The 27,751-nt window shown below is 45.0% G+C and overlaps 1 protein-coding gene and 2 long non-coding RNA genes across 3 annotated transcripts in view; 1 reads left to right on the plus strand and 2 right to left on the minus strand.

Moving 5' to 3' along the window:
• LOC135292052 (uncharacterized) lies at positions 1–15,676 on the plus strand. The gene is made up of 2 exons (XR_010354611.1): positions 1–1,444; positions 10,447–15,676. It is a non-coding gene; the product is annotated as an uncharacterized LOC135292052 (long non-coding RNA).
• Positions 1–27,751, minus strand: part of LOC135292240 (uncharacterized) — a 192,859-nt gene that overhangs the window by 109,168 nt on the left and 55,940 nt on the right. The gene's annotated exons all lie outside the window — the stretch shown is intronic.
• The window catches only part of ETS2 (ETS proto-oncogene 2, transcription factor), a 14,342-nt gene continuing 2,104 nt past the window's right edge, over positions 15,514–27,751 (minus strand). Inside the window, exons 2-10 of the mRNA XM_064406292.1 lie at positions 26,407–26,478; positions 23,605–23,725; positions 21,919–22,038; positions 21,274–21,474; positions 20,592–20,675; positions 19,694–19,936; positions 19,244–19,507; positions 18,474–18,592; positions 15,514–17,079 (exon numbers count right to left, since the gene is read on the minus strand). Coding sequence (XP_064262362.1) covers positions 16,864–17,079; positions 18,474–18,592; positions 19,244–19,507; positions 19,694–19,936; positions 20,592–20,675; positions 21,274–21,474; positions 21,919–22,038; positions 23,605–23,725; positions 26,407–26,478 — 1,440 coding nt within the window. The 3' untranslated portion in view covers positions 15,514–16,863. The remainder of the gene's footprint in view (positions 17,080–18,473; positions 18,593–19,243; positions 19,508–19,693; positions 19,937–20,591; positions 20,676–21,273; positions 21,475–21,918; positions 22,039–23,604; positions 23,726–26,406; positions 26,479–27,751) is intronic.

Raw genomic sequence — 27,751 nt, forward strand, 5'->3', positions numbered from 1 at the left:
AAAAAATTGCTGTTCTGTGTTAGGCACTTCCTCAGAGCCAGAAGTTTATCCCCCGGAAGTTTTATCTCCCTGATATATTTGTGGAGTGAGTGCAAAAAAGATTCTTAAGTTCTGTGCTTCTGATTTGCTCCTCCATCACCCTGCTGCATCATCATAAACCCAGGGGTCACCAGAAGGACCCACTGGGCTCTACATGGGGCTGGTGGAGAATAATGTGGAGCAGACAGCAGCACGTCCTCCTCATCCCCTCAGGGAGTGAGGGACTGAAGGGAAGTGAGCGTGGGCACAGGAATGAATGCACACAAACTTGCTTTCATTTAATTTAGCCAGGAAACAATGCACTTCTGCTCCATCAAAGCACTGAGATCCAAAGGCAGTTTTCAGCAGGAATACTGGGACGACTTCTTTCCAGCCCTGGATGGTTTATGAGTTGAGTTTATTATTGTTTCTAAGGGATATTATTTGAAATTCTAGTAAGGGAGTATACCAAGCAGTCCACAGATCTCAAGTCATACATTCCTGCTAGCAACCCAGAGATGAAAAGCTTGGAAATGAGTCCTGAACTGTTTTCTGGATTTCTTGGCATCAGGATAATTCAACTGGGAATGTCAAGGGTTTTACTAAATAGCTGCTGGAAGGACTCAGCAGCTGAAAACCCTGCTTCAGTCAGCAAACCAAACAGTTTAATGGGCATCACATGAAAAGCAAAACCAGAAGTTAATCAGAAGCAAAATAGGATGTCCTGACCGGGAATTCAACCCTGCCCCATGACAGTTTGGTATCACATCTGCAGCTGAACTGCAGAGCACATTTTACCCCTAACTCTTGGGTGAACAGAATCCACTGAGCACTAAAAAGGTAGGAACATTTTTCCTCACTTCTGCTTGGGTCTGTAACAGTACCATGAGCTGAGGTCTGCAGAAGAAAGAAGTCTGCCTTTTTTGCTTTAGATTTCATTATTTTCAGAGATTTTTTTTTTTTGAGTTAAGTAAGATTCTTTTATTTCTGGAGTAACCACTTGATAAAAAAAAAAAAAGACAAAACCAAACAGAATAAAATTTGCCTCCTAAAATCATACATTTCTGTAAGGTCACATCACACTACGTGGAAGCAACTCCTAGTAAGATCAATTCACACAAATTACATGCAGGGGAAGAAAAAAAAAACAACTATAAAAGCATTGACTCTTATTGTTGCTCTCCCCCTCTCCTGCACTCCCCAGGGCTTGACATTTGTTAATGGCTTTTCTTGACTGAGTCGTTCTTCTCTCAGGCAGTCTGGGAAGAAGTTCAGCTTTGTCCTCCACTGTGCCCATGCAAGGACTCTCAGAGGGAGGTGCTTGGAAGAAAGTGGAAGGAGTTTTCCAGGGTCAGAGAGGCTGATCCAGCTGGGCTGAAGCTGGGCTTGTTTGTGCCAGGAATCCTTTTGGGAAGCAGACTCACAGGTAGCTTTTGAAAGGCTCAGGAGATCTTTAGTTTAATTTCCATGACAAAAAATGTTTCTGGTATTTTTATGACCTTGGTTTCTGGTCACCTCTGGTTGACACCTCAGATGTTCTTGGCTTCCACCTAAACTGGCTACCTGAGAGGTGAGTCACAGCCCAGTTTCACCTGAGGGCAGGTTTCAAAGAAAAGTCCCTTGTCTGGAGGTTTTTTGTTGCTCTTGGGTATCACAGTAAGAAATAAATTAGACAAAGAAACCACCCTAATCCCTCACAGGTTAAAGAGTGTGTCTTGTGGGTGTAAAAGAGGATTAGTACTCTTCATGAGGGACATGGAGACAGGAAAAAGGTGTATTTCCTAAAGAGTTTGTGTATGCTTGGGTTATTTTTCCTTTTGAAGTTCAAGCTATTTGTGTAACTTTCCTTGAGACATCACATTCATGGCCCAGCCCTGGGCAGTTTCTTTGCCTGCTATTTCCTAGTGAAGTACTCCTGTTTCACAATGTTTTAACACACAGGGCTTTAAATGACCTGTTACTTGTCTACAGCAGTATTTCAGTCAAGTTCCTTGTGCTGAACCACTCAGCTCTGCACCAAGAGAAGAGCACAGGAGTGTCCCCCTCAAACAGAGGCAGATTTTCAGTGACAAAGCTCTGACATTGTATTCAATGCAAATCTGCCTTTGCTTTGCTTTGTAGGAAATGTTTGTGACTCAGGAATCCATTTGATTTGTGATCCTTAACTGGAATGAAACAGACTGTGAAATCCGCAAGCTGCTTTTTTTTATTTCCTTGTCCTCTCAGTTTTCCTTTGAGGGAACAGGGCTGCACCACCAGAAGAGCTCGTGGCGTGTCGTGAGCTGCCCCAGCAGATGCATCTGCAATAAATGTGCGTTTATTCCAATCTTCACAACAACAGCTGATTATAATTTATCCCTTATCACGAGGGATTTGTCAGCCTTTGGAATCCCTGGCTGACAGGGGGCTGTGGATGATGGATCACAGTGGCTGTCTGGGCCTGATTCAGAGAAAGATGTTGACACACACGGCTCATTTCTGAGAAAAGTCGATTTTTATGGGAGGTGGGATCCTGTTACCTTGCTGCACCCTCAGTCTTGTGACAGAAATGATCCAGGACTCTACTGACACAGGGTTTGGATTCAAAGCACAGCACAGATGCTCCTGCTGTTTGTTTTGTTGCCCCAGGTTTGAAACCAGTGCAAGAATGAAAGCAAAGAGCACTTCTGCCACGTGTGTTGAGGCTCCTGCTGGCTGCTCTGCCCTGTCCAGGTGGACCCCAGCACAAGGAATGTGCAAACTGTGCTCACCTGGGAGTGCCACTCTGCTGGTATTTCTCCTCTTGTCCCCACTATCAGTAAAGGAGAGGGCTTGATCTGTGATTAGATATCTTAATTGTCCTCATATTGCCTGTTCAGGTGAGGCTGCTCTTGAGTTGGGCAATGGTGCCATAGCCAAGTGTCTGGAGCTGGCAATCTGCCTGCTCCCTGCAGCACCTGCAAATTCCCTGAGTGTCTGGAGGGTGAGTAATTCCCAGGGGTGGATGGAGGTGGGGGTTTCCACCCATTACAGAATCACAGACCGGGCTGAGTTGGGAGAGACCCACAGGGATCATGAATCCAACTCCTGCTCCTTCCCAGGACCATCCCCAGCAGTCACAGCTGGGCCTGAGAGCTCAAACATGAGCTCTGTCAGCCTTGCTGCTGTGATCACTTCCCTGGGGACCCTGCTCCAGAGCCAGCCACCCTCTGGGTGAGGAACTTTTCCTGATATCCAGCCTAAACCTCCCTGACTCAGCTTCAGACCATTCCCACAGAGCAGAGATCAGTGCCTGCCCCTCCTTTTCCCTCACCAGGAAGTTGCAGACTGCAATGGGGTCTCCCCTCAGCCCCCTCTTCTCCAGGCTGAACAACCAAGTGCTCTTCACACTCTTCCCCCCAAGGCCTTCCACCACCTTCATTGCCCTTCTCTGGACACTCTCTAACGATTTAATGTCTTTCTTATATTTTGGTGCCCAAAACTGCTCACAATGACAAGGTTGAGGCCACCCCAGCCCTGAGCAGAGTGGGACAATCCCTCTGTGTCCCAGCCAGGGATGCTGGGCCTGGGGACATGGATGTCCCTCCTGCCCTCCAGGGCACTGCTGACTCAGATCCAGTTGCCATCAACCAGGACCCCCAGGTCCCTTTCCATGGCACTGCTCTTCAGAATCTCATTCCCCAGTGCTGCTTTTTGGCTTATTTTCTGCCTCTGTTAAAGCTGGGATTGAAGCATTCAAGATGCTAGTTCATGTTCAGACTCAGGTGTTTATTATGTCTTATCTATATCACAGACTTACAAGGTGTGAGTTCTGCAGTATTTCACTAACAAGGTACAAAATGGCTAACTGTCTTTCTTTATAAGGTCTTTTAAGGCTAAACTATCTAATTAAGAAATTACACATAAATTATTTTCACTTTTAACCTAATAATTAACTTTTTGTGTCCTGTGATGATTACTTTTCTATCTAATTACAAAATACTACTCAAACCTATGAACAAGAAGGTGAAGAAGAAGGACAAGCTACCACTTTAAAACCTCTATCTTGTTTTATATATATATCACTATATTCTAAACCCTTAAACTCTGAGTTTCCCAGCCTGTGATATCACACACTTCTATTCAAACTGCACACCCACAATCCCAGTTCTGTCATTCCATTTTGGAAGCTTCTCCAGGGCCTCAGGTCAATGCAGTGCTCTCCTGGGGGTCAGTGCCTGGCAGCACAGAAAGGCTGAAATTATCAGCATCCAGGGTTCCAACATCCCAGTTTGTGCAGAATCTGTCATTTTCCCTTGCTAAATTTCATATTGCCCCTGATCATCCTCTGTGGCAGCTTTGAGTCCCTTGACAACTCCACGGCTCCCAGAAAAACTCCATCCAGCCCTGGGCTCACAGAGGTACCTCCTGCCAGGCTGGAGCACCAAAACCAGCTGCTTATTTCCCTCCAGCACCAAGAGCTGAGTTTGGCTGCTGGAGGCCTGATTTTGGTTTAGAGCCAGGGGTTTGCATGATCCCACTTATCATTTTGTCCACAAGTGTGAGCCCTGCAGCTTGTTCTGAGCTGATCAGGCAGCTGGCTGCTGGAAGAGGAGCCACTGCACGTGTGGTCTCAGCCTGGCACCGTGTCAGGAGCACTCCCCTGGCCAGTGGTGCTTGTGCTGGAGCTGCAATTGTGTGAAACACGCCCCAAACACAGAAATCCAGCGCTGCAGGCGGAGTTGCGCAGCCTCAAAATTGCACCTATTAAGGGTGAGATTGCCATGAAACCCAACAGGAAACTGAAAGAGCACAGACACTTCCAGAAACAAAACCTGCCCCCTTTTTCTTGAAACGTCTCTGCTTTTCAAAGCATGGAAAAAATGAGGATTAAGCAGCGGTGTCTCTTTAATGAGACGTCAAATGATCTTGAGCAACAGCGGGAGCTGCGTGTTCGGGCATCGCTGTGGGTGTTTGGTAGGAGCAGTTTATGGAAGGTCTTTCCAGGCATTTGCACAAACAAAGCTCCATTAAAAGCATTCCAAGCTGAGGCCTCTGGTGAGAAAAGCAGGGAGAATTTAGGGGAATCAGAGAAGCTGTGCTGGGTGTGGGGAGAGGACAGCAAAATAAAGGGTGAGGGGGGGTTTCTGCCTCACTTTTTAGTGTAATGCTCCATAAATTCAGGCTCCTGCTGGAGGGTTGTAGGTTGTGTCACCCCATAAAAGGCCAAAGCTCTGAGACAGTCCCAGGGCTGCCTTTCCTGCTCAAAGAGACACAGCCTGATCTCACAATCTGATGTCAGACCCATCACGTCATCTCTTGGATTTCCTTGAACTGAATTTTCCTTGAACTGATTCTCATCTGAGCCTGAGCACATCAGCTGAAAAAACCCCTTCCTGTCCTGATGATGGCATTTCTAGAGGTGAAGAATCCAGTACACAACACGAAGTGTTGTTTCCATTGGTTATGAAAAATGTGCTTATTTTTCCACAGAACACTCATATCTGGCTTTAATTTTTAGACACTGAGCTTTGTTGAGTCTTCATCAGCTACTCCATCATCAGATTTGCATTTTCCAGAGATACACTTTTTGCCATATGGCTCAGGAGAGTTTATGGGGAGTTCATCCGGTGAGCAGAGACTATTTCCAAGAGCCTGGAGTGACAGGACGAGGGGGAATGGCTTCAAACTGACAGAGAGCAGGGTCAGGTTGGATTTTAGGAAGGAATTCTTCCCTCTGAGGGTGGGAAGCCCTGGCACAGGTTGCCCCACGAAGCTGTGGCTGCCCCTGGATCCCTGGGAGTGTTCAAAGCCAGGATGGATGACCCAGAGCAGCCTGGGCTGTTGGAACTGGATGATCTTTAGGGTCTTTTCCAACCCAAACCATTCCATGATTCTAGGATTATGCACAACTATTCTAGAAAGAAACATCACCATGGTCAAAGTTTCTTCTTCCCTAGCCCAATTTTGTCCCCAAGCTTTGTGATTTCACACTCAGTTGCCTTGAGTTTATGGAGTTCATCTTCCCAGCTGTCCCTGTATCAGGAATCTGTCCTCTCTGTTCCCCTCCCCGATGATTAGCAGCTCTCAGAAATGATCCACAAGGCTGAGTTTTCTGCACCAGACTCATTTCCCTCCCAAGGCAGAAATTTCAGGAAGAATTTCTTCACTGAAAGGGCTGGTCAAGCACTGGAAGGGGCTGCCCAGGGAGGTGGTGGACTCCCCATCCCTGAAGATGTTCCCCAGGGAGCACCTTGGGTATTTCTGACTTTGTGCACTCCCTGAGGTGGCCTCTCCTGCCATATCCAGAAGTTTGAGTTCCAGGCTAGAACACAAATGTCACAAATATTTCTGGGAATTAGTGCTGTTTGGTCACGGTGTGTTTCGTTTCAGGAATGGGATGTTTTCCAAGCTGATAAACTTTCCAAACCTGGAAAACACTAAAAATGTTTGTAAGTTTACCCTTGCCTTTGAATCCAAATCCAGACAGTTTTCCTGTTGGTAAAGCTTTACGTGGTGGATTTGAATTTGTGCATAATAATAGGATTTTTTTTATTTTTCCACCTGAAGCTTCAAATAGGAAGACACCAATAATAAAATAATCACAAACCTGACTCACCAAGCTAAAAAGCAGATTTAGCACTCTGCAGATCTAAGGAGAAAACCCAATTAAAATCCTCCTGTTGAGATTTTCTCGTGAGTTGCTACAGAGTTGTTTATTTCCTTTTAAATAAGCAAACAACCAAAGAACAGACTACTTCCCTAAATGAAATTTTTCAGTGTTTGTTTGTCTTTCTCCATAGAAATTCAGGCCTTGTCCAGACCTGGGACTTGTAACAAGGACTGATTTTATATCCTGAGAGGAGAAAGATGAGCACAGCCAAGGAAGGGAGATGCTGTTAGGACTTCCCTGGGTTGAGCCTTGGTTTTATTTGTCTTTTCTATCAGTAGGAAAGGAAATTTGCATTAGAATTGAAGACATGATGATGCAAGTAGTTTGTTTCTTTATTTCCCATAAATATGTCACATTAAAATGTAAAGCTTAAACTGCTTTGTACATTGCAAGAACAAACAGCCCATCTCCAGCAAGGGAAATATGTAAACCACCTTATCTTGGTTTTCATGCACTCCTAAGTAATTCAAATGAGAGGCTGATAAACATCAAACATTCTTAGTTTAAAACACAAGAATTAAAACTTTTTTTTGGTGTTGTTTTGATGGCTTTTTCCCCCACCCCCAAACACAGAGTTTCCTTTTGGCCAGATAAAACCTTTCATTCATAAAGTATGGCATGTTCTGTTTTCAGTTCTCATTTTGGGCAAAGTCAGGGAGGGACAGAAATGTTGAGATGAAAAAGCAGATCTTTCAGTAGAACATTTTGAAATATAAGACTACAAATACATCCTCTATTTTTTTTTTTATCCCAACTGAAACAGGGACAAGTCTGGCACAAATCTGAATAATCTAGTCCGGTTTCACATGCATTCTTTGACAGATAAATATTCAACCAAGAAAAGTCTCCTGCTCACAAAGCATTTTCCCTTGGAGTACTGAGTCTAACCTAACCTAAAGAGCCTGACACTACATGTAAGAAAAAAGCAGCCTTAAAAAATTTTTTTGAAAACCTTAAAATGTGATAAGCAGCTTGTCCTTGTGACACTGTTGAATATCTAGCCAGGTTTTCTGTGTGCTGACACACATGGTTGCTCAAGAGCTGAGCACTTGTTCCTGACATGCAGGCCTGCCAAAGCCAGAATAGTGAGGACATTCACAATACAGTGATGTAATCTTCTCCCACATTTTGCAAATGTGGTTTTCTCTTGCAAACTTCCTTGGTTTTTAATAGTAAAGCAGCAGTGTTGAGTGTGTAGAGGCTGTGCTGCAATGCTGAATCCCTTTCCTAGCAGCTCAGCTGGGATTTCATAAGCCGGTGGAGAACTTTGTGTTCACACCCATGACTTCACCCAGGGACCACGTTCTGTTCCTCTATTTATTTTTGGGGACAGGGTGAGCAGCCCTGCTCTCCTCCATTTGTAGGGATGGTGGCTTGATAGCCAGCCTGGAAATCCAAGGGGATGAAGGGCTGTGCCATCCACAGATAGAGCAGGGAAAAGTATCCACAAGGACACTTTCTGTGCCAGTTCATGCTCCCTCTTCCCTCCTATTCCAGGCCCAAAAGGAAAGCTGGAGCTATTTTTACTTTGGGCTTTTCTAGGTGGGAGAATGACTCAGAAAAGCAGCAGTGCAATATTCCCCGTGGCATCCCCTGGCTTTGCTTACCCATGCTGGGAGCAGAGTTACTCCAGGATGCAGGTCCCACTTGATGCCTGAGCCCTGCTTTGGGATGTGGTTGTTTCCCTCCCTGCAGACAGAGGCTCTGCACAGTTCTCTGAGAGCTCTGGGAGCTCGAGCAGCCAGAGGCAGTCCCTGTCCCCTCTTGTCCCCCCGTGCTGGCCAGGAAGGGCAGGAGGGAGCTGGGTGGGCTGTCAGGGACTGATAAGGTGCTCTGGGTATTTCCTGGATGGAGCTGCTCTGATTTACAGCCAGGCCCAAAGAGGCTGCTGAGGACCAGCTCTCTTTATTTCTCCTGCCTCCCACACACAGGAACGAGGAACAATAAGGATCATGACCCTCCTTCCACTCGCATTCCCAGCCCTTCCGTGCTGTCCAGAAATGGGAGAAAAAAGCCTTGTAGGAAATGAGGAGTCAAGGGGTGGCCACAGGGCAGGGAAAGGCTTTGCCAGGCTGCAGTGACAAGGCAGAAGCCACGTTCTCCCTGCTCCCTGCTTTTAGTGTTTGCAGATCCTCGACTGGAAGAGTCTGGGACGTAAAACCAAAGCAAAAAGAGCCTCCATGAGCAACGTGAGGGTCATAGAATCATAGAATCATGATGGTTTGGGGTGGAAGGGACCTTAAAAGTCATCCAGTGCCACCCCTGCCATGGCAGGGACACCTTCCACTGTCCCAGGCTGCTCCAGCCCCAGTGTCCAGCCTGGCCTTGGGCACTGCCAGGGATCCAGGGGCAGCCACAGCTGCTCTGGGCACCCTGTGCCAGGGCCTGCCCACCCTCACAGGGAAGATTTTTTTCCCTATTATTCAATCTAACCCTACTTTCTTTCAGTTTGAAGCCATTTCCCCTTGTCCTGTCCCTCCATGCTCCTGCAAGGGAAGTCAGGCCCTGCAGTGAAGGAACTGCAGGAATGCAGCTGCAGGGCCGAGTTCCTTTCCTGAGCCACATTAAAACTCTGTTTCTGGGGAGCTGGGGGAGCTTCCACCCAACACCACCTCTGGGGACTTGCAACAGCAGCAGAATCTCACTCAGGCCTCAGCTGGATCCTCTGCAAATCCCTCTCAAGCAGAGGGAAATGCAGGGACAGTAATTGGCATGGAGCAGCAGCTCGGCTGTGCTGGTGACAGAAGAGTCTGTGGGAGTTATTAAGGGGCTGTTGTTAAGGTATTACTAATAATTTTCGGAATCATTTCCATTCCTATTCTTCCCCTGACAGCCTGCAAGTGCTGTGGGTACTTTTAAAGCCATTCTGCCTGCGAACAGTTTATTGTTTTATTTGATACGTTGCTTAGGGACAGCTCGGCACCTCCTGTGCTTTATTTCCCCTCTCCCTTCAAAGAGTGAGAGCATTTTAATATTTCTTGGAGAAAAATGGATGTAATAAAACATGAACATCTCGGGCCCAATCTCGCTGCAGTGGAAAGCTCTTCCCTGAGAGGCTGTTCCGTGCTGGCTTTTCCGGTTGCTGTGCTCTGCAGAGAGCTGGAAGCACCATCCTGCTTCCCATAAACATCTTTCTCCTGCTAGTGGAAAGCTTGGCTCACTTAGGATGGGAGGATGGAGCAGAGATGGACCTCTGTGGTCTCCACTGATGGGTTTTTGTTTTTTTGAATGAGTCACTGCACATGGCTGAGCTGGGTAAAGTCACACAATGATGGTCAAAATTGCCCAGGTGCTGGAGTTACCCCTGGCAGAGGACATTTCATAGAATCGTGGAATGGTTTGGGTTGGAAGGGACCTTAAAATTCATCCAGTGCCACCCCTTGCCATGGCAGGAACACCTTCCACTGTGCCAGGCTGCTCCAGCCCCAGTGTCCAACCTGGCCTTGGGCACTGCCAGGGATCCAGGGGCAGCCACAGCTGCTCTGGACACCCTGTGCCAGGGCCTGCCCACCCTCACAGGGCGGAATTTTTTTTCTAATATCCCATCTAAACATGTCCTCCTTCAGCTTAAGGCCATTCTCCCTTGTCCTGTCACTCCATGCCTGAATAGTCCCTCTGAGCTCTCCTGGAGCCCCTTCAGGCCCTGGCAGGGCTCTGAGCTCTCCTGGAGCTTCTCCTCTCCAGGTGAGCACCCCCTGCTCTGCCAGCCTGGCTCCAGAGCAGAGGGCTCCAGCCCTGGGATCATCTCAGTGGCCTCCTCCACCCTCATTCCAACATTCCACATCTTTCTTGTGCAGGAGGCCTGGACCAGGATGCAGAACTGCTGGTGGGGTCTCACAAGATCAGAGTGTAGGAGGAAAATCAGCTCCCTCAACTTCCAGTTTGGCACTGGAGTCCTCAAGGTTTGGAAGACATCCAGGTGAGGGCAAGGCCACCAGTGAGAACTGGCTGTGCTGACCCCTGGAGAAGTGACCCCATGGAAGCCACCATGAGACAAAAGAGCACTGAGTGAGTACCTGGGGGAGGTCTGCACAGGGAATGGAAAATCCCCCATTTGTGAGCTGCTGCAGGCTGGAGATACTCAAGTGTGGGAAGAGAAACAGGGACCAGCCTCAATGTCCACTCCTCACTAGCAAGAATCTCCTTCCCTGTCATGGGATGAGGACTCAATCTCAGCACTGGGCTTAGCTGGAGATTTTAGACATTGCTTAAAAATAGGGAATGAAAAGTGTTCATGTGCACGAAAAAGGGAAGGAGAGATCTGTGAATTCTGAAAGGCACTGCTTGTGGAAAAGATACACCCCAAGCTGGCAAAGCCCCTCGAGGAGAAAGTGGAATTTTCCCTACATAAACAACAATGGTTGTATGTGTTTAAAAAAAAAAAAGGAAAAAAAATTGGGATGCCAGCAGGCATAGAGCCCTGATGAGGAAGAAAAGGAGCCTTGTGCACAGGACATTGGGGGAACTGTTCCAAACCAGTCCATCCTTAGGCAGAGATGTCCCTGCTGGCTCAGCAGTGGCTCCAGGGAGGACTGGCTGTGGGATGGGCAGTGTGGGAGAAGGGGATTTGGGACTCACTCCTGGCTTCAGCAAGAAGCGTGTTCCTGGCATCTCCCAGGGCTGGCACTCAGGGTGGGGAAAACAAACAAACAGGTCTGTTCAAAGGCATGTAGGAGGAATGATATTTCTCTTGGAAGAGCTCTGCTTCTTCCACAGGGCAAAAGAAAAAAAAAATCACCCTGCAAGAGAATGAGAGCTCCCTGTGAATGGCAGGAAGCTAAATGGGAGAACTGCATCTGCTGGATTGTTCTTTGCCTTCTGTCAGGGGGAAAAAAAGTTTGACAAAGAAATGAAGTTTGATTCAAGATACAGCAGGCCAAAGACAGGCAGCCAAGCAGGAATGGGTTTATTTAGCTCCAGAATCATAGAATGATTTGGGTGTGAAGGGATCTTAGAGCTCATCCAGTTCCAACCCCTGCATGGGCTGGGACTCCTTCCACTATCCCAGCCTCGAACATCCAGATGAAGGAGAAGAATTATTCTCAGTGCACCAGACTTTTAACCTGCAACTATTTCATGGAAAACACTTTCCTTCCTTTCTGCACTTCACTCAGATGGTAAAGATGGGAGATGGGCTCTGGAAACCCTCCTGTGGCAGGGCAACCCCACCCCAGACCATGCAGGTGAGCTGTACACGGAGCAGGTCAGGAGCTGTCGCTCCATCACTGCCCCCCTCAGCCTCAGGAGGATGAGTCCAACCCTGCTTTCCAGAAGGAAGGACATGGCCACCAGCTTTTCAGAGGGATTGCAGGTTTTACCCCTCTGTGTGTTGCCTTTGGCCCCTGGGATGGAGCCCAGGGGTGAGCCAGCCCCATACACACTGGTGGTGGGATCTCCCTCCATTCCCAAACCACACGATTTTGGCTCAGCTTGCTCACCTCCCTCTGAGCTCTGGATTTCCCTCCACAGCAGAAGGAATGCTCAGACAAACCTGTTTTCCCTTCTGGCTCTGCTCATAGTGAAGGACAATAAGGAACAAACAGGTTTTGGGTATGCAGGTTTTAGAGGAATTGTATCAGGACTTCTGTATTTTCTCTCTCATTTTAGGTCATGATGCAGAAAACCATGGTAAACATTCTATATATGGGATTTTGGACAATTTTTCTCTCTATGTACTCAGCAGCTGGGAAAAATATTTTCCAACCCCTCCACATTTTGCATATGCAGAGGTTTCATTATATTTGTTCTACTTGCTACTCATATTTTGTTGAGTTAATCATTCACCTCATTGTAAGTGCCAAGAGAAGTAGAGACAGAAGGAAGAAAAATGTCGAGCTCTGATGCTTCTTCCCCAAAGCACAGAATTACTTAATAACTCCTTTATTCATTCCCAAAAACTTATCACTTGAAAATCTCAATTTGCACAGAGCAAATTCCACTGTTACTGACCGGCATATCTTATTTATTTTTAATAACTTCACTGATTGTGTGGCTGCAGAGGGCACATCACATGGCAAGCACTGGACATGAGTTCCTGGCTACCTTCCCCAAAGGCTGTGAGCCCTAGGGTGACTTTTTCATTCTTCTGGCTTACAGGGACACCTTTTATTCCCTCTTTAGCCTTCTGAGCATTCACGTGTCTGGCATATGAATGTTGCTGCAGTCACATGGTGCTGTGAGCACAGGGGGTTCAACTTGTGCTCCACTTCACAAGAGGAACAAAGAGAGACACAAGATAAACTCACAAGGCCAAGGTCTGGAAATTCTTTACCCCATCGAAATTTGGGTCATCCTTGGAAAAGGCATCAAAAGAGCCATGGAAGAGATGGGAATTAGAAAGAGAAGGGTTGAATTCTGCATCCATCCCTTTGATCCTTGGCATGTTAACAGCCAGCAGGGCCAGAAATTCAGGGCTGAGAAACCTCCAGGTTTGCAGATAATGCTGAGTAGTTTCAGTAGCCACAGGCCAGAGGGCTGGTGAGAAACTCCTGGAGGACCTCACAGCACACAAAAAGGTGGCAGGTGAGCATCAGTGTAGGTTAGTTTAAAGAAATCCACCCAAGGAAAAATAACCCAAGCTGAGTGCATGTGATGCTAAACTTGGAAACTGTAGCTACCAGGAAATGGATCGCTGACAACTCTCTGAAATCATCAGCTCAGTGTGCAGGGACTGCCAAAAAGCCAAAAAAGTATCAGGGTACAGATAAAAGAGCTTTGTTCTGCTGCTGAGCACAACATTGGTGTGCCCTCACCTCAGAGCCTAGGTGAGGTGCTGGCCTCCAGTGCTTGAGGACAAGTCAGTAGAGAGTGGCCAAGGGGGCTCCTTGCTTTTGGGCTGGCCAAGATGAGAAATCCTAAAGTGAGAAGGAAAAGAAGCAGGCAGGGTGTCCCTTCCAAGAGGCTGAGCACCGTGAGGGGATGGGGGTTCCACTTGGGGAGCCACCAGCAGAGAGTGGCCAGGTTTGCTCAATCCTCCTGGCACTGGTGGAGATGAAGGATAAAGCACTGGGATAAGTGATCCATCATCTGCCCCATCCTCACCTGCAGCCGCTGTGGCACACAGCTCAGACCTAGGGCGAGTATGAGAATGAGGAGCAGCTGACAGATGTTTCCCAGAAAAGTCCCCTGGACACTGAGCATTTGTAGCTCACAGATTTCCCAACCCAGAGGTGGTGTTTTACTTGGGATGGAACTCTACTTTTTTCTTTTTATTTTGTTTTTAATTAAAAAAAAAAGGCAAAGACTTTGAAGTCAAACTGTTATTAGAGGTGATATGCCAGCCATGGGGAGGTGCCAACTGCAAGACTTTATTTTGACTGCTGTCTCATGAGGAAAGCTGGCAGCTGGGAGCACAGAGAGGCATGTCCCGAAGAAGGTGAAGAATTCAGCCAGACTGCTTTCAACAGCCTCTTTGATGCTGGGTGGCTGAGAACACAGAGCAGGGCTTTCTGTGTGTGCTGTGACAAAATATCCTTTAATGATTGTCTTCTGGGTCACCCTGGGCTACAGCCTGAACACCTGCGTGGACTCAGTCCAGTGCAGGAGAGCAGGTTTTCATGGGATGGCTCACACAGAACCACTGAGGTTGGAAAAGATCTCCAAAAGCATCGAGTCCAAGCTGTCCCCTATCCCCACCTTGTCCCCAGCCCAGTGCCACATCCAGGGATGGGGACTCCACCACCCCCCTGGGCAGCCCTTTCCAATGTTTTTGCTTGAATATTTTTACTTCTGCCAAACACACTAGCGTGGGTTACATGGATCAGGATACTTCTACTACCATGAAATTTCTTTTTTCTGCTGGGGTAAGAAAATAAACAACTTTCCTTTAGCCTCTAATTTGGAACCTGCAACGATCACCCACGCAAGAGACAACCACGGTGTCAGTCTAAATAAAGAAATAGTTCTGTGTTCAGGGAAAAAATAAAGCTGCAAATGGGACTTGACCAGGTTGAGAAGACAATTAGTGCTCTGCAGCCATGGTGTGAGAAAGGGGGGAACAAAAATCTCACATTCATGACAGCCATACTTCATTTTCACACAAAATAACTCCCTCAGGATCAGGACCACACGTAGCACTACCCCTGTCCATGGTAAGGGGCTGGAAGGGGATGATCTTATCTTCCAAACCAAGCCATTCTGTGATTCTTTTCCTTCACAGGGACAAGGAAAACGGAGGTTGAAGGACAAGGAAAAATAAGTCCACAGCTGTTTAGGGCTGACCAGGGGCCTACCCTCTCAACTCCTCCTATTTAGAAAGGCAATTTTTGGGGAATGCCTATTTTTGGGCATTCCCCAAAAAACCCCAGCCCACGGTTTTTCACATGGTGACTACATCTAGGGCAATACAAGACAGTTTGGTGGAAAGATCAAGAGGTTTAGGGCCAACATTATTTAATACCTGTATTTTTCACTTTTTAAATGTGTGGAAATGTTCCTGCATTTCCTGCTTCTCTGGAAGGTGGAGGGATGAAGAAGATGACGATGGAGACAGCAGGGTTCCTTTGCACAGGATAGGAACAGTTCAAGCTAAAGCTGTCTTCCCACCTGTGTTTTTCCATCTCTTCCCCCACCACTTTACACGCTCTTTCACACCACAGAGCTGCCAGTTTTCTTTCAGAGGCAAAACACAAAGGTGTTAACTCGAATTTCTATCCAGAGAGAGTGGTTGCATCCATCTAGCTCAGCTCCAGACCACTCTTGCAGCATTTTCTCCAATGAGCCCCAAGCCTGGCTGGTTATTTTCTTTCTGGGTTACTTTTTTCATTCTGCAGCTGTTGAGGGTGGTGAAGGTTGGACAAGGATTGAACCAACAAACAAGGAAGGAACTCCCCTGAAACTTCCCAGATCAAAAAGCACACACAAAATTTTCTTTTCAAGAGGTTTTAATGAAGTCATATTTTTAAACCTCTCACACTGTACAACACATTTAACTGTACATCAAGCTCAGATAAAAAATAAAGCTTTCTTACAAAGTACGTTTTTCCAGTGATTTTTTTTCTTCTTTTTTTTTTTTTTTTGCAGTAAAAATAGCTGCTACATAAAACCCTCCTGATCTTTGAAAAGGAGTCACAGTTATTTCCAAAAATAGAATTCATATTTTAATCATACAGAATAAACTGCAGGAAGAGACAAGTGAACTGAAAAAATAAGGCTTGTATATAAACTTTTTTTTTAAAAGTACATGCATAGAAGTTGAAAAACATATGCCATTTATAAAGAAAAAAAGGTAATTTTACCCATATTAATATTTTTATTTTTCAGTTACAGAAGAAACCACAAACAGGCCCTTTTATGTCCCAGAACACAACATTAGTTTCCTGTAAAAATGCCAAAATGCACAAAGAATTGCCAGCTTCAGACTTGGCAAAATCCTGAGCCCGGCCTCCCTCCCTGCCCCCCCCAATGCATGCACACTGAGCATAGAACTTCTGCTGTCTCTCAGGCCAATTAAATATTTGCAGAAGTTTGTACATCCTAGACAAACATGAACCCCCCCACCCCACATTTGATAAGTTTACATTCATCCTATTTCAAAACACACATACAATTAGTTTAATTTACACTATACAGTATCTGTTAAATAGGAACATCAGAGTTTCCAAAGGAATCACAGAATATATACAAACTGAATATTGAAATGGTATGATTTTCCTTCCCTTCTTTTAAAGGGTGGGGGTTTTTTTTGTTAACAGTTGCTACATCTGGTTTTGGACACGAGAGTGTTTATGTACCTATGCAGCACATGTCTGGAGTAGTAACAATAATAATAACAATAACAAAACGTGCTTTAAAAGAAAACGAATACCTGTCTCCTTACTGCTCATTTCAAATAAATTAGTTTGTGTTTGTTTTTAAATAAACTGCATGAGGAGGGCAGTGTTTCAAAAACATCCCAGCCAAGAGCTCTGCTGCATCGCTGGTTTCTCACAGCCAACCTTTGGTTTCACAGCCAACCCATCCTTCCAGGGCAGTGTCAAAGCGCTTCGAGGGGCAGGGCAGGCAGCTCAAATGCTGAGCCCAGGAGCATCCCCGTGCCAGAGCCAGGGCTGTGCCCACTCCCCAGAGCCCCACCGAGCCCACGCTGCCACCCAGCTCTCCGTGGTCACAAAATGAAGGTCGCGCTCTGCCTCCCCCCGAGCGCGGCGGGCCTGGCTGCCGTGGCTCCCGGGCATTGTCCCCACCGGTGACTCCAGAGTGATGACCAGGGCCTGGGATCAGTCCTCGGTGTCGGGCTGCACGCCCAGCATGGCGTGCAGCTCCTCGGGGGTGTAGCCCAGCAGGTTGTGCAGGTCGCACACGAAGCGGTACACGTAGCGCTTGCCCGACGTCTTGTGGATGATGTTCTTGTCGTAGTAGTAGCGCAGGCCCCGGCTTAGCTTCTCGTAGTTCATCTTGGGCTTGTTCTTCCTCCTCCCCCACCGCCGTGCCACCTGCCAGAAAGCAAAATTCATTCAAAATTTGTTCCGCTCATCTTCTTCTTAGTGGCTGATTAAAGAAAACCCTTTCTCAGTCAGAGCATTTTATTTGCTTTTGGTGGCCCAGCCTCGCAAGAGAGGAGTTGGTGACTGATCCCACAAGAGACCCCAAAGCAGCTCCAGGGGAAGGTGGCTGACAGCAAAGGTCACCTGTGGGAGCTGGCCCAGCTGTGACCCAGAGTCAGACACATTTTACTCCAAAAGACCTAGGCCTGAGTTTCAAGCCCTGGGAATCATTTGTTTAACTTGGGCTGAGCTTGAGAGTTCCCCCCAGAAGCCTTTGGTGTTATGCTAAGTTATCCAAGTTCTGCTCCTCTACTGGTTACTTGTTTTCCATATATGGTTATTGTTCTAGAACATTCTACCCCAAGTGTATATATTGTTGCTTCCCCTTTATCTCAGGTCTGGGGATCCTGCCCTTCATGCAGGAGTTTTTTGTTTGTTGTTTTCACCCTTTACTGAAGTTCCTTTTGGGCAACCCCATCGAATCTGCTCCTCCTCATTTTCACCACCCTTGCCCTGAAGTCAGGGAACCAGAGAGGTTTGTCACAGCCACCCTCACTGCAACAGACACCAGTTTGTAGGGGATGGGCCAAAACATGCTTAAGGAGATCAAGTTTTAATTCCTAGCCCTGCACTGGACCACCCCAATAAACACAGAATATCCTGAGCTGGAAGGAGCCACAGAACCAACCAGGCTGGGAAAGACCTTTGAGATCAAGCCCAGCCTATGGCCCAACACCACCTTGTCAACCAGACCGTGGCACTGAGTGCCACATCCAGTCTTTTCTTAAACACCCCCAGGGACAGTGACTCCACCACCAGTCCAGGCACAGGACAAGCTCAAGAATCACAGAATAGCCTGAGCTGGAAGGGACCCACAAGGATCCAAGCCCAACTCCTGCCCCTGCACAGACACCCCAACAATCCCATCTTGTGCCTGAGAGCTTTGCCCAAACACTCCTGGAGCTCTGGCACAATGTGCTCTCTCAAAAAACCACTTTTTTATCACTGATTTGCGATCAGGCAGCAGGGGACAACTCTTTACTGGAAGTTCAATCCTATGAAGTTCCTTGGAGTTCATGATTCCTCTTCCCTTCTTTTTTCTTTCTTTTTTTTTTTATCTATAAGTTTCACTGGACTTTTTATGCCATCTCTTAATACAATAATTTACCTACTGGAAACTGTATCAGAAAATTAACCACTTTTAATGAATGAAGTTCCCAAAATACTTCAAAAGCAGCACTACCATATTTGATGTGCAGCTAAACACACATTACATCCAAGACTGGGCCCACAGGTCAGATCAGACCCCAAAATCTTTGTTTTCACCCCAGTTAGCCACATACCTCATCTGGGTCAGCGAGTTTAAATTCCCATCCATCTCCTGTCCAGCTAATGAATGACTGACAGGATTTGTCAGTCAGTAACTCCAGAAGGAATTGCCACAGCTGGATAGGTCCACTGCCTGTTGGGAAAGAGGAGACACAGAAAAACCACAAATTAATACCTCTGCCAGCTCTAACCACAAGCAGTGTATGTGACCAGACTTGTATCACAGGCCTGGTAATTAATCTGATTTATCTTTTTTATAGATCAGAAAGAAACCTAAGGTTTTACTCTATAGCACGAAACTACTATTACCCATGTGAAAATAAAGTCAGATTTTTCATGGAAACAAAAGATTTTACAAAAGTTATGGCTTTCCCTCTCATATGGATCCTTTAACCCTCACTCCCACCTCCCAAACAGCTGCATTTTGAGCTCCAGGGCTTGTCCTGAAGTCTTTGGCTTGGCAAAGATCCTACAGGAAAAAACCAATTTCAGCAAGGACTACAGCAACAAGGCCTTAACAGGCCTTAACAGCACCAGTGGGAATTTCCAAATCTGGGAGATTTTGTCCAAGCTCCTCTCTTTTTCAAACAGATCAAAAAGTGCATTTGATTTTACTTGATCTGACATGCCTGCCTGTTCTTGCTGTGGATGGATAATCCCCAAAACTAATTAAAAAATTAAAATTATTTGTGACTATTGGTGTCTACCTCCCGTGGCACACACTTGGGGGGAACACTGATGTTACACAAAAAACCAGGAGTGACCATTTTGCCTCACCACTCACCAGTAAAGCCAGCCAGGATGGCTGCTGGTATAACTGGTTTCCCTTGCTCCACAGGATCACTCCTCTCTTGAATGTAGTCTTTGAAGGACATGGTAGGTTTGCTCAGGCACAGGGACTGGCTGCAGTCATCCTCAAAGCTCTCATAGGATGGCACACGCTGCAAATCCACCAGGGAGGATTGGCTGTTCCAGGACTGCAGCATGGAATCCGAGCTCTCGTAGCTCTCAGCACCGCTGTCGTTGGATTCGTGCTCTCTCAGCTTGCCTTCATCAAATAAAACAAAGAAATAAATAAAATACAAATAAATATAAATATAATAAATATAAATAAGATACAGTGTTGGTGGTTTATTTCCCTCAATCCAGCCTGTCCATATAAATCATGCAAAGGAGGAAGAGGAATTCAGGACATAGCCTTGGCCCCGTGTTTATCATGCAGATAAGGACTCACCAGAGTTATCCATCAGCAAATTGAGATTGCTCCTTGGGAAATCCTGGTTCACTGCACAGTAGTTCACACTAACAGCATCTGCTTGGGTTTTAGGGAACAATGGGAAGTCTTGTTCTGGGTTGAGGAGATTCGGTGCCGTGGAAGTCTGACAGACGTCAGTCAGGAGACTGGGTTTGGGATAACTGAGGGGTTTAGGGTATCCAGGCATTTGCATTCCATAGGAATTCTGATCTACGTTAACAGCTGAAAAAAGAAACCAAAGAATTAGATGATTTTTTCCCTGGAGACCCTTAAACAAACTAATACACTAAATACACCAAATCAGATTCCACAAATCCCCCTCTCTAACTTGCCAGCCACAAATGCCCATTGTTCATTCTTCAAGGAAACTACAGAAAAAACTGGGCAAGTTTTAAGTGGCTTTGAGCAAGGCTCTCCCTATTAAGTGGTGTAATCATGCTGAGCTGAAGCCTGACTGTGGTAGAATAAAACACAGCATCAATCAAACAATCCAAGGGAGCCAGCACTGCATCCCACACACTCCCAACAGCTCTAACACACTTCCAAAGCCTTTAAAAAGGCCTACACAGAATTCTTGCTGCTTCCCAGTTTCTGCCTCAGTTTGCTAGAGATGGGAGTGGTCATTCTGCTACACAGATGGAGGGCTTGGCATATCAAGAGGAAATTTCATTTTCTCAAAGCCTTTGCTCTTCAAACGATTTCCGATATAAATTAGGTGACAATTGAACAATACAAGGAAAGAAGGCTGGAGCAGCTGAAGTCAAATGTTCTACTCGAGCACAGTAACTATTTTGGTGCTTTTTGTTTCTACCCTGGAATCTGTGACATGCTTAGAATAAACGAGAAATGCAAAATACGAATTTTTAAAAATACTTACTTAGGGAATTATTATTGACCCAGTGAGGAACTGAGGTGAGGTGAGAGTTCTCTACATATTGATCCTGTGTCTTCTCTTGGCTGTCTGGGGAGAGGAGAGAAAGAGAAAATTTGGGTTTATAGTTTTAAAGATCCAACCTGTATGCCATGGAAAGCTTCTGACTCTTGGGAGTATTTTGGGGTCACCATTCACAAAAATTTTCATACCACGCTCTATTTGTATTGCATTCTCTCTTGTGACAGAAATCACACCAAAAAAACCCCAACCAACTTCCAACAGGATTTAAAGCCATCACACCAACTGAATTTTCCCATAAAACTTAAAACCAACAAAACTGCAATGAGCTTTAAAGTCCAACTGTTGGTTAACTTTGTATTTATGGGGTATTTACAGTGGTCATACCCCAATCTCACTTATTCCAGTGATCTTCCCAAATAAAACCTGCCCACAAATGTACTCAGCCTGCACACAGAATGCCTGCAGCCATCTGCATCTGTGCTTTGCATACCAAGGCTGTACTGACAGTGCTGATAATGCTTTTATTAAGCAAGTTTTAAAGTTCATTTTGAGTTTTCATATGCAATAAAACCCTTCATAGTGAAACCAGTGTTGAAATCGAGTCACATTTCTGTTTCTGTTAGGAGAGCCCTAAACCAAAAGCTTTTTCCAGCTCTCTAACTACCTTTTATCATCTGTTCCAGGTGTTCCCACAGAATATCACCCACATAGTCAGGTGCCAGTTCCAGGAAACGCTCCTTGCCCAGGTTGCACAAGTCTTGGCCACTCATAAGAAACTGATGGAAGTTCACATTTGCCAAGCTGAACTCATTGGTAGCCCATGAAAGCCACTGGCAAACTTGTTGTTCAGTCCACAGCCAGGGATCTGCAGGACAGGAAGGATCCAACATTTAGAGATAACTCCAGGCCCTTGTCAAATAATCTTCCTTAGAAAACAGTGAATTAAGAAAAACTAAAATTGTTTAGCCAAGTTATCGAGTTCTGAATGAATTCAGAATGAATGTATTCTTGAATTTATAAAAAAGACAAACAACCCAGTCCTCTCTTTTCTTTCTGCATTCACTGGCAATCAGAGATGTCCTCAGCTTGCTTGACTCTCTCTTGCTGCCAAAGCATGAGCTCTCCATGCACCCATTTTTAACACCAGCAAGTCTGGCCTCTCCAAGGCAAGCTGTGCCAGATTCACATAGGATCCATTCTTGTATTTCCTACTGACATCATTCTTTCCTTTTCAAAGAGCAGCTATTCAGCCTCCTCCTTAGCATTAAAAGAAAAAAAAAAAAAGAGCTTATAAATAGCAAACACTTACTATTTGGGATACCCAGCCGACACTGTTCCTTTGTGAAACCACTGAAAGTATCTTTCAGGGCCTGACTCATCACAGCCTTGCTGCACGGGGTTAACAGAGGCAATTCACAGTTGTTCGACTCTGCAAGAAAAGAAAAGGGGTGGAGGGGAGGAAGAAGACACATTAACTTCAGGGCACTGAAAGGACTGATTGGCTTTTACTATTTGAAGAATTCAAAAAAAATGCTAAAAAGTTGGTGTTTTAAAAACAGATCACCATGCTCTAAAATCTCTGTGCTACTTGTTTGATAAGATTGCATCACTAATTAGAGCTTTGCAGCTTTCCATGCATAGATCCTTATTTACCCTCAGCAGTTACATAAAGTGCCTTTGTTGCAGGGAAACTTTATTATTTTTTTAAGGGGAATGAGACTGCTTATTCCTCTTTTACCACCCATAATTTGCCCTGAGACTTCTTTGAAGCTCCAGACAATCTTTATTTAATTTGAGAGCTAAGTAACTGACAGCAGGGTTGTGAAGAGCCAGCTTGCACTACTCAACACTGCATTTCTGACCTTATCATATCTCATCACCCAGGCACATGGTGCAATGGATTATTCCATCATCTGGACCAAACAAGTGTGACTGGTAACAAGCTGGGGGTGAATAATGCATCCAACCACAAAGCTGGCACCATTACACGTCAGTAAAAATCACTGATCTACTTCACTGACTTTCAAATTTACAAGAAGATTCTATTTTAAGGATAAATCCAGCTCCCACTCAGCTTTTCTTATTGGTCAATTTTTACCAGAAGATGCTTCATTTTATCACAGAATGATGTCACAGAATGGTTTGGGCTTCAAGGGACCTTAAAGCTCAACCAGTGCCACCTCCTGCCATGGGCAGGGACACCTTCCACTGTCCCAGCTGCTCCTGGCAGATTCCAAGTCAGTTCAGAGCTGTGCAGCTCTTCTTGCTCTCCCAGACTATCTACAGGCTGCACTTGTGCTTAACTTCTGCTTTTACCACACCCTTCCTAGTATCTACAAGCACTTGCTTTGCTGACCAGAGCAGGTGACTGATTAGAATCACACTAGAACAAAGGACCTGTGGTTTTCTGGGTTTGAGGGCTTGAGGCTTTTTTTCCTTTCCCTAAGGGGAGATAAAAGCAGCATCAGGTAAAATATCTACATTTTGTCAGGGATCTTAGGCAAGGATATGTAGGGCACTCTTGGTGGGATACTGACCTACATACACATAAATAAAATAAACAAAAGAATCTTAAAGCATTCCCACCCTGTTTTTTAAAATAAGGAATAAAACATACTGAGATCTAACACCAGAGAATCAAAAAAGCTTTCAGAATATCGGCACTTTAATTATGGTTGAGATGTTGCAAATTTAAATACACAAAACACTCTTTTTAAAGATTTTTAAACTCTTAGCTCTGCTTAAACTCCTACTAAGACTTTTTCCATGAAAAATTAGTCTATTAGGCTACTGCATCCCAGTTCCTATTTCTTTTCAGTACAGAAAACAACAACAATCCACTAAGAAACTCACATGAATAAAGCACATACACAGAAGTCTGTGTATTAGACCACATCTTTTTAGGGAAATCCACATTCCACACCCACAAAATGTTAGTTAGAGCCCAAAAATTTCTGCTCTGCTGAATGGACTAAGGAGCAAAGTGAAGATTTACCATAAGAAGTGGAGTCAAATCCTGTTGGCACTTCCTGAAGCGTTTGGTCTTCACTGAGTGAGAAAAAATATCCAGCAAAAAGCGAGTTTGAGCTGTCAAAGGTGTCAAACGCTGGCTGACGCTGCAAAGGAACAGAATAAACACAGAACCACGTCAGCATTTTGCTGGAGAGCTGTGAACTCCTCTGCTAGGAAGTGTCTGGGTTTGGTTTCCTAGATCTGGAGATCATGCACAACCACTGTCTTGAATGAGCCAGCTTTGAAATGTAACCACAAGGAGGGCACAGCTTCTGCTACGTGAATAAAACCCACTGATAAGGGCCCTCGACGTGGGGGATGTTCTGCAGCTTACAGTAAAGCCAAATCAAGATATTCTTAGGGGTTTTTTCCTGTAATTGAGGCTTTTAACAATAGACAATACAAATGTGTGTATTAATACATATTTATTTCCAGGTACTTTTTAAAGAAATCCTCACTTTCATAACGCTTTAAATTGATTATCCGCTTGATGAAGATTTGATGGCAGATCAGTAAATTATGGGAAAACTGCCAGTAGATTTATGAATTTGGTTTTTTCTTCTAAAGGATAAAACTCATCTGAACCACATCAATTGAAGCTACACAGCCAGCTTTACAGGACTAGAGAAAGGATGTTGCAGCAACTTTTACATTTCTGCCTTACTGTGGATTTGCCAGCAACCACATTTTGAAGTCTTTCAAGTGCTCAGATGCTCGGTGAAACATTTCTACTTTCATTTCACAGCAAGGGGTAAACAAGACTGATAAAAATGTTCCAGATAAAAGTGGATTCTACTGATATACTGACATTCAAGAAATATTGTTATATTTTGAAAACCTAACTCCTTTCAAGCTTGACTCGAGCCAACTGTGTAGCCAGAAATACTGCTATGAAATTATCAAATTTCCCCCAACCACTTTAGTCTTTGGGGGGCAGAAGGAATGTGAGCAGAGGAGGAAATAACTTCAAAAACAACTTATGAAACTTGCTTCTTAGTCACAGATAGGAAACCCTATCTGCAACATCTTGAGGCAAAGACGGATAAAAGTTGCCACTGAGATTTTTTTTTAAGCCATGAGGATAGAACATTGCTCTGGAAAGCTGCAGCTGGCCCATGGCAGCTCCTGCCCTTCAGGGAGCTGCAGACAAAGGCAACTTGCAAATGTTTATTTGGTTTAGGCAAACATTGATTTGCCAGCTTGTGCCAAAGGAGTGGATTTAGCTGAGGACAAGGCAAGGATTTTTCAGGGCAGTATTCACATGCAAGGCAAAAAGCAACCTGAACTATGTTCCTGGAACAGCAAATTAGGATTAATTTTCCCTCTCATTCCCTAACTTTTCACGTAAAAGTCTCCTGGCCAGCAGGGACAAATTGTGGACTTCTGTTTCAGGTATTCCCCAAGTCAAAGCCAGCCCTTGGAAAGGCTCATGTGTGAATAAAACAAGTTAATAACATCTGCCAGATCTGCTGGTAGAAGATTCCTTATACATTACTAGATAAAAGCTCTGACTCATCTCTAGTACCTAAAAGAAAGGGCAAGTTCTTTCAACACAATCTGGAAACTCCTGCATTTTGTGTAAATGGCTGACCCTTCTCCTGAGTCACTGGAAAAAATGCTGTGGCATGTGAATGAGTAAAATCCATACCGTGCTAGTTTCATATTTCAAAAGGGAGAAAATTAATGTGCAAGCACGTTCTTCATTTAATAGTAGTAAAAGAGGAAAAACACAATGCAGGATGAATTCTGCTCGCCCTATCAGTTTCACAACTACTTTGTTTGGCTTTTCAATACATGTAATTATTGCAGAGCAAAATAAAATGGAACATGAACAGCTACAGCACAGCAGAACACAAATCTCTGACTTAATTTTATGACAACTGAACACTGAATAACTGCTTAGAGCAACCACTGTGTTAAGAGCACAAAGATGTTAAGTTGGGGATCTCTTGGATTATTTTGTGAAGAGAAAAAAAGGTTAAGAGGGGACATAAAGCATCACAGCAGCCAGCATCCCAGAACCTCACTGATTCTTCAAACCATGGCCATTCCTCAAAGATAATAAGAGCAGAAAGGGTCTCCCTAACCTTAACTTGGTTTACATTAATCAAATTTTAATAAAAAAATTGATACTGGGATTAAAAAGCAACTTGCATGAATGAGGAGAGGGAAGCCCTTTAAGACTGAGCCTTTATAGTCTGCTGACGTCAGTTTGTAAATTCCTTTCAAAACAAGGTAACAGACACAGTCTACCTAAAGATAAAATAAATTTAATGATCTATTACAATGTATTTGGCTTCCATTAATAACAGTTGGAAGTGAAAAACCTACTTTTAATCCAAACAAGGTTCAGGAAGGTACCAAACCTGACCAGTCCTATCAGGACAGGCCTCTGCCAGTCTCTTCAAATTAAAGATACAAACCCTCTCCTGATGCCCATCCTTTAGCCTTTACTTTGGCAGAAATTCCACCAACACCAGCAAATCCTGACCTCAGTTCTTGTCTATCTCTTTTAAATTAATAAAATTTAGGGAATGGAGAGAGGGAGCCTTGTTGGGTGAGAGCGTTGAGGGCTCAAGATTTGCACCTTCTTATTTCAGTCCTGCTTTCCACATCTCTGTGGAACTCGGTGGGAATAGTCTGGCAGAAGATTAGAGGGGTGCAATGAAACCTGTGCTCACTTGGCTTGTCCAGTTCCTGTTCCAGCACTGCAGGAACACAGCAGAAGCACTGGCTGGGAGCTGCCCCAGCTGGGTTTGGGAGGTGACAGCTCCGGGGTACTCACCTTGAGCATTCCTCTGTACATGTTGGACACGGGAGCTACTTGATCCATGTTCCTGACCCCAAAGTCACTCATCTGAAAAAGGAGAGGGGTCCCATTAAATCCACATCCAAAGGAGGGGGAAGCAGATGTTACCAGATGTTACCAGATGTACCCTGCTCCGGCTCTGGGCGTGGAGCAGCTCTGGCAGTGAGATACTGGGAAAGCTTTTCCAACATCCCAAGCACACAGGGCAGCCCCCACCTTATTTTTCAGCTGGGAGAGCTTTCACAGAATTTGTGTTTGCCTGCAAAGCCCACAGAACCTCCTTCCCCACCGAGTACCTGTCTCTTTGAGGTGTTTTCACCCATTATCTGAGGCAATCAGCTTTGTGTTGTTTTCCTTACTCTGCGCCCTCTCACAGGCCATGATTCACTTCAGACTTTGGCTTTCAGAGGAAGAGGAGTGACAGAGTGACACCGTGATACACCTTCACCTCCTGCATTCACCCCTTCATGAATAACCAGAGAAGCCAAGCCCCAGTGTCCCCAACCTCCTGCCCTGACTACTTCACTCCAAACCACATTATCTGGTACATTTTCTAAACACAGGATTAGAGTATTTATAAAGCTTTAGAGGGCTTAAGTTTTAATTGAAAAGGGTTTTATGCAGTGAAATACCCTTTTTAAAGGGCTGATAATGGGACCACTACCAACATGTTCATGCCACTGAAGTCAAAGCTCTATCATATTGCCTTTATCACCAGGAACAGAGTTGTGTGAGGCCTGTGTGACTTTTCTGCTGTATATCACTTAAGGAGAAGAGTGATAAGATTCATATCCAATGGGAAAGATCAAACATAAGGAATAAAGCCAGTTTTATGGCCATTGTTCAGGTTTATCGTGATGCTGCAATTCAGGTGTCAGTGACCGATACCTTATCAAGCTACATTCTTAATTTTCCTTCCTTTTTTTCACAGCATTGGGCTGAATTCCCTTGCCCCACAGCAACTGCCTGAAAATGTGCACTTGTACTTAAAACAGCCACAGAGGACACCATCAAGACTTCCACAAAACTGTGATCACTTACTACAAGCCAAATCTATCACTCACCACGTTAACACGAGGGAAAAAAAAATTACCTTAAAATTCAGAAAAAATCGTAAATTAGGATCTTAACAAAATAAGCCCAGCTTGTTGAAAATGGCAACATATTCAAAAGCCGTCCATATAAACAGAGAGGAAAATAAAAACATCCAACAAGGAACCCTTTCAGCCTTTTAAATAGCTGATCACTTAAAAATAAAACTTAAAAAAAAAAAAGTGCTTAACATGAAAGGCCTATTTCAACTTGACTGGGCCTTATAATT

This window comes from Passer domesticus, chromosome 2 (assembly GCF_036417665.1).
Source record: "Passer domesticus isolate bPasDom1 chromosome 2, bPasDom1.hap1, whole genome shotgun sequence".
Lineage (NCBI taxonomy): Eukaryota > Metazoa > Chordata > Aves > Passeriformes > Passeridae > Passer > Passer domesticus.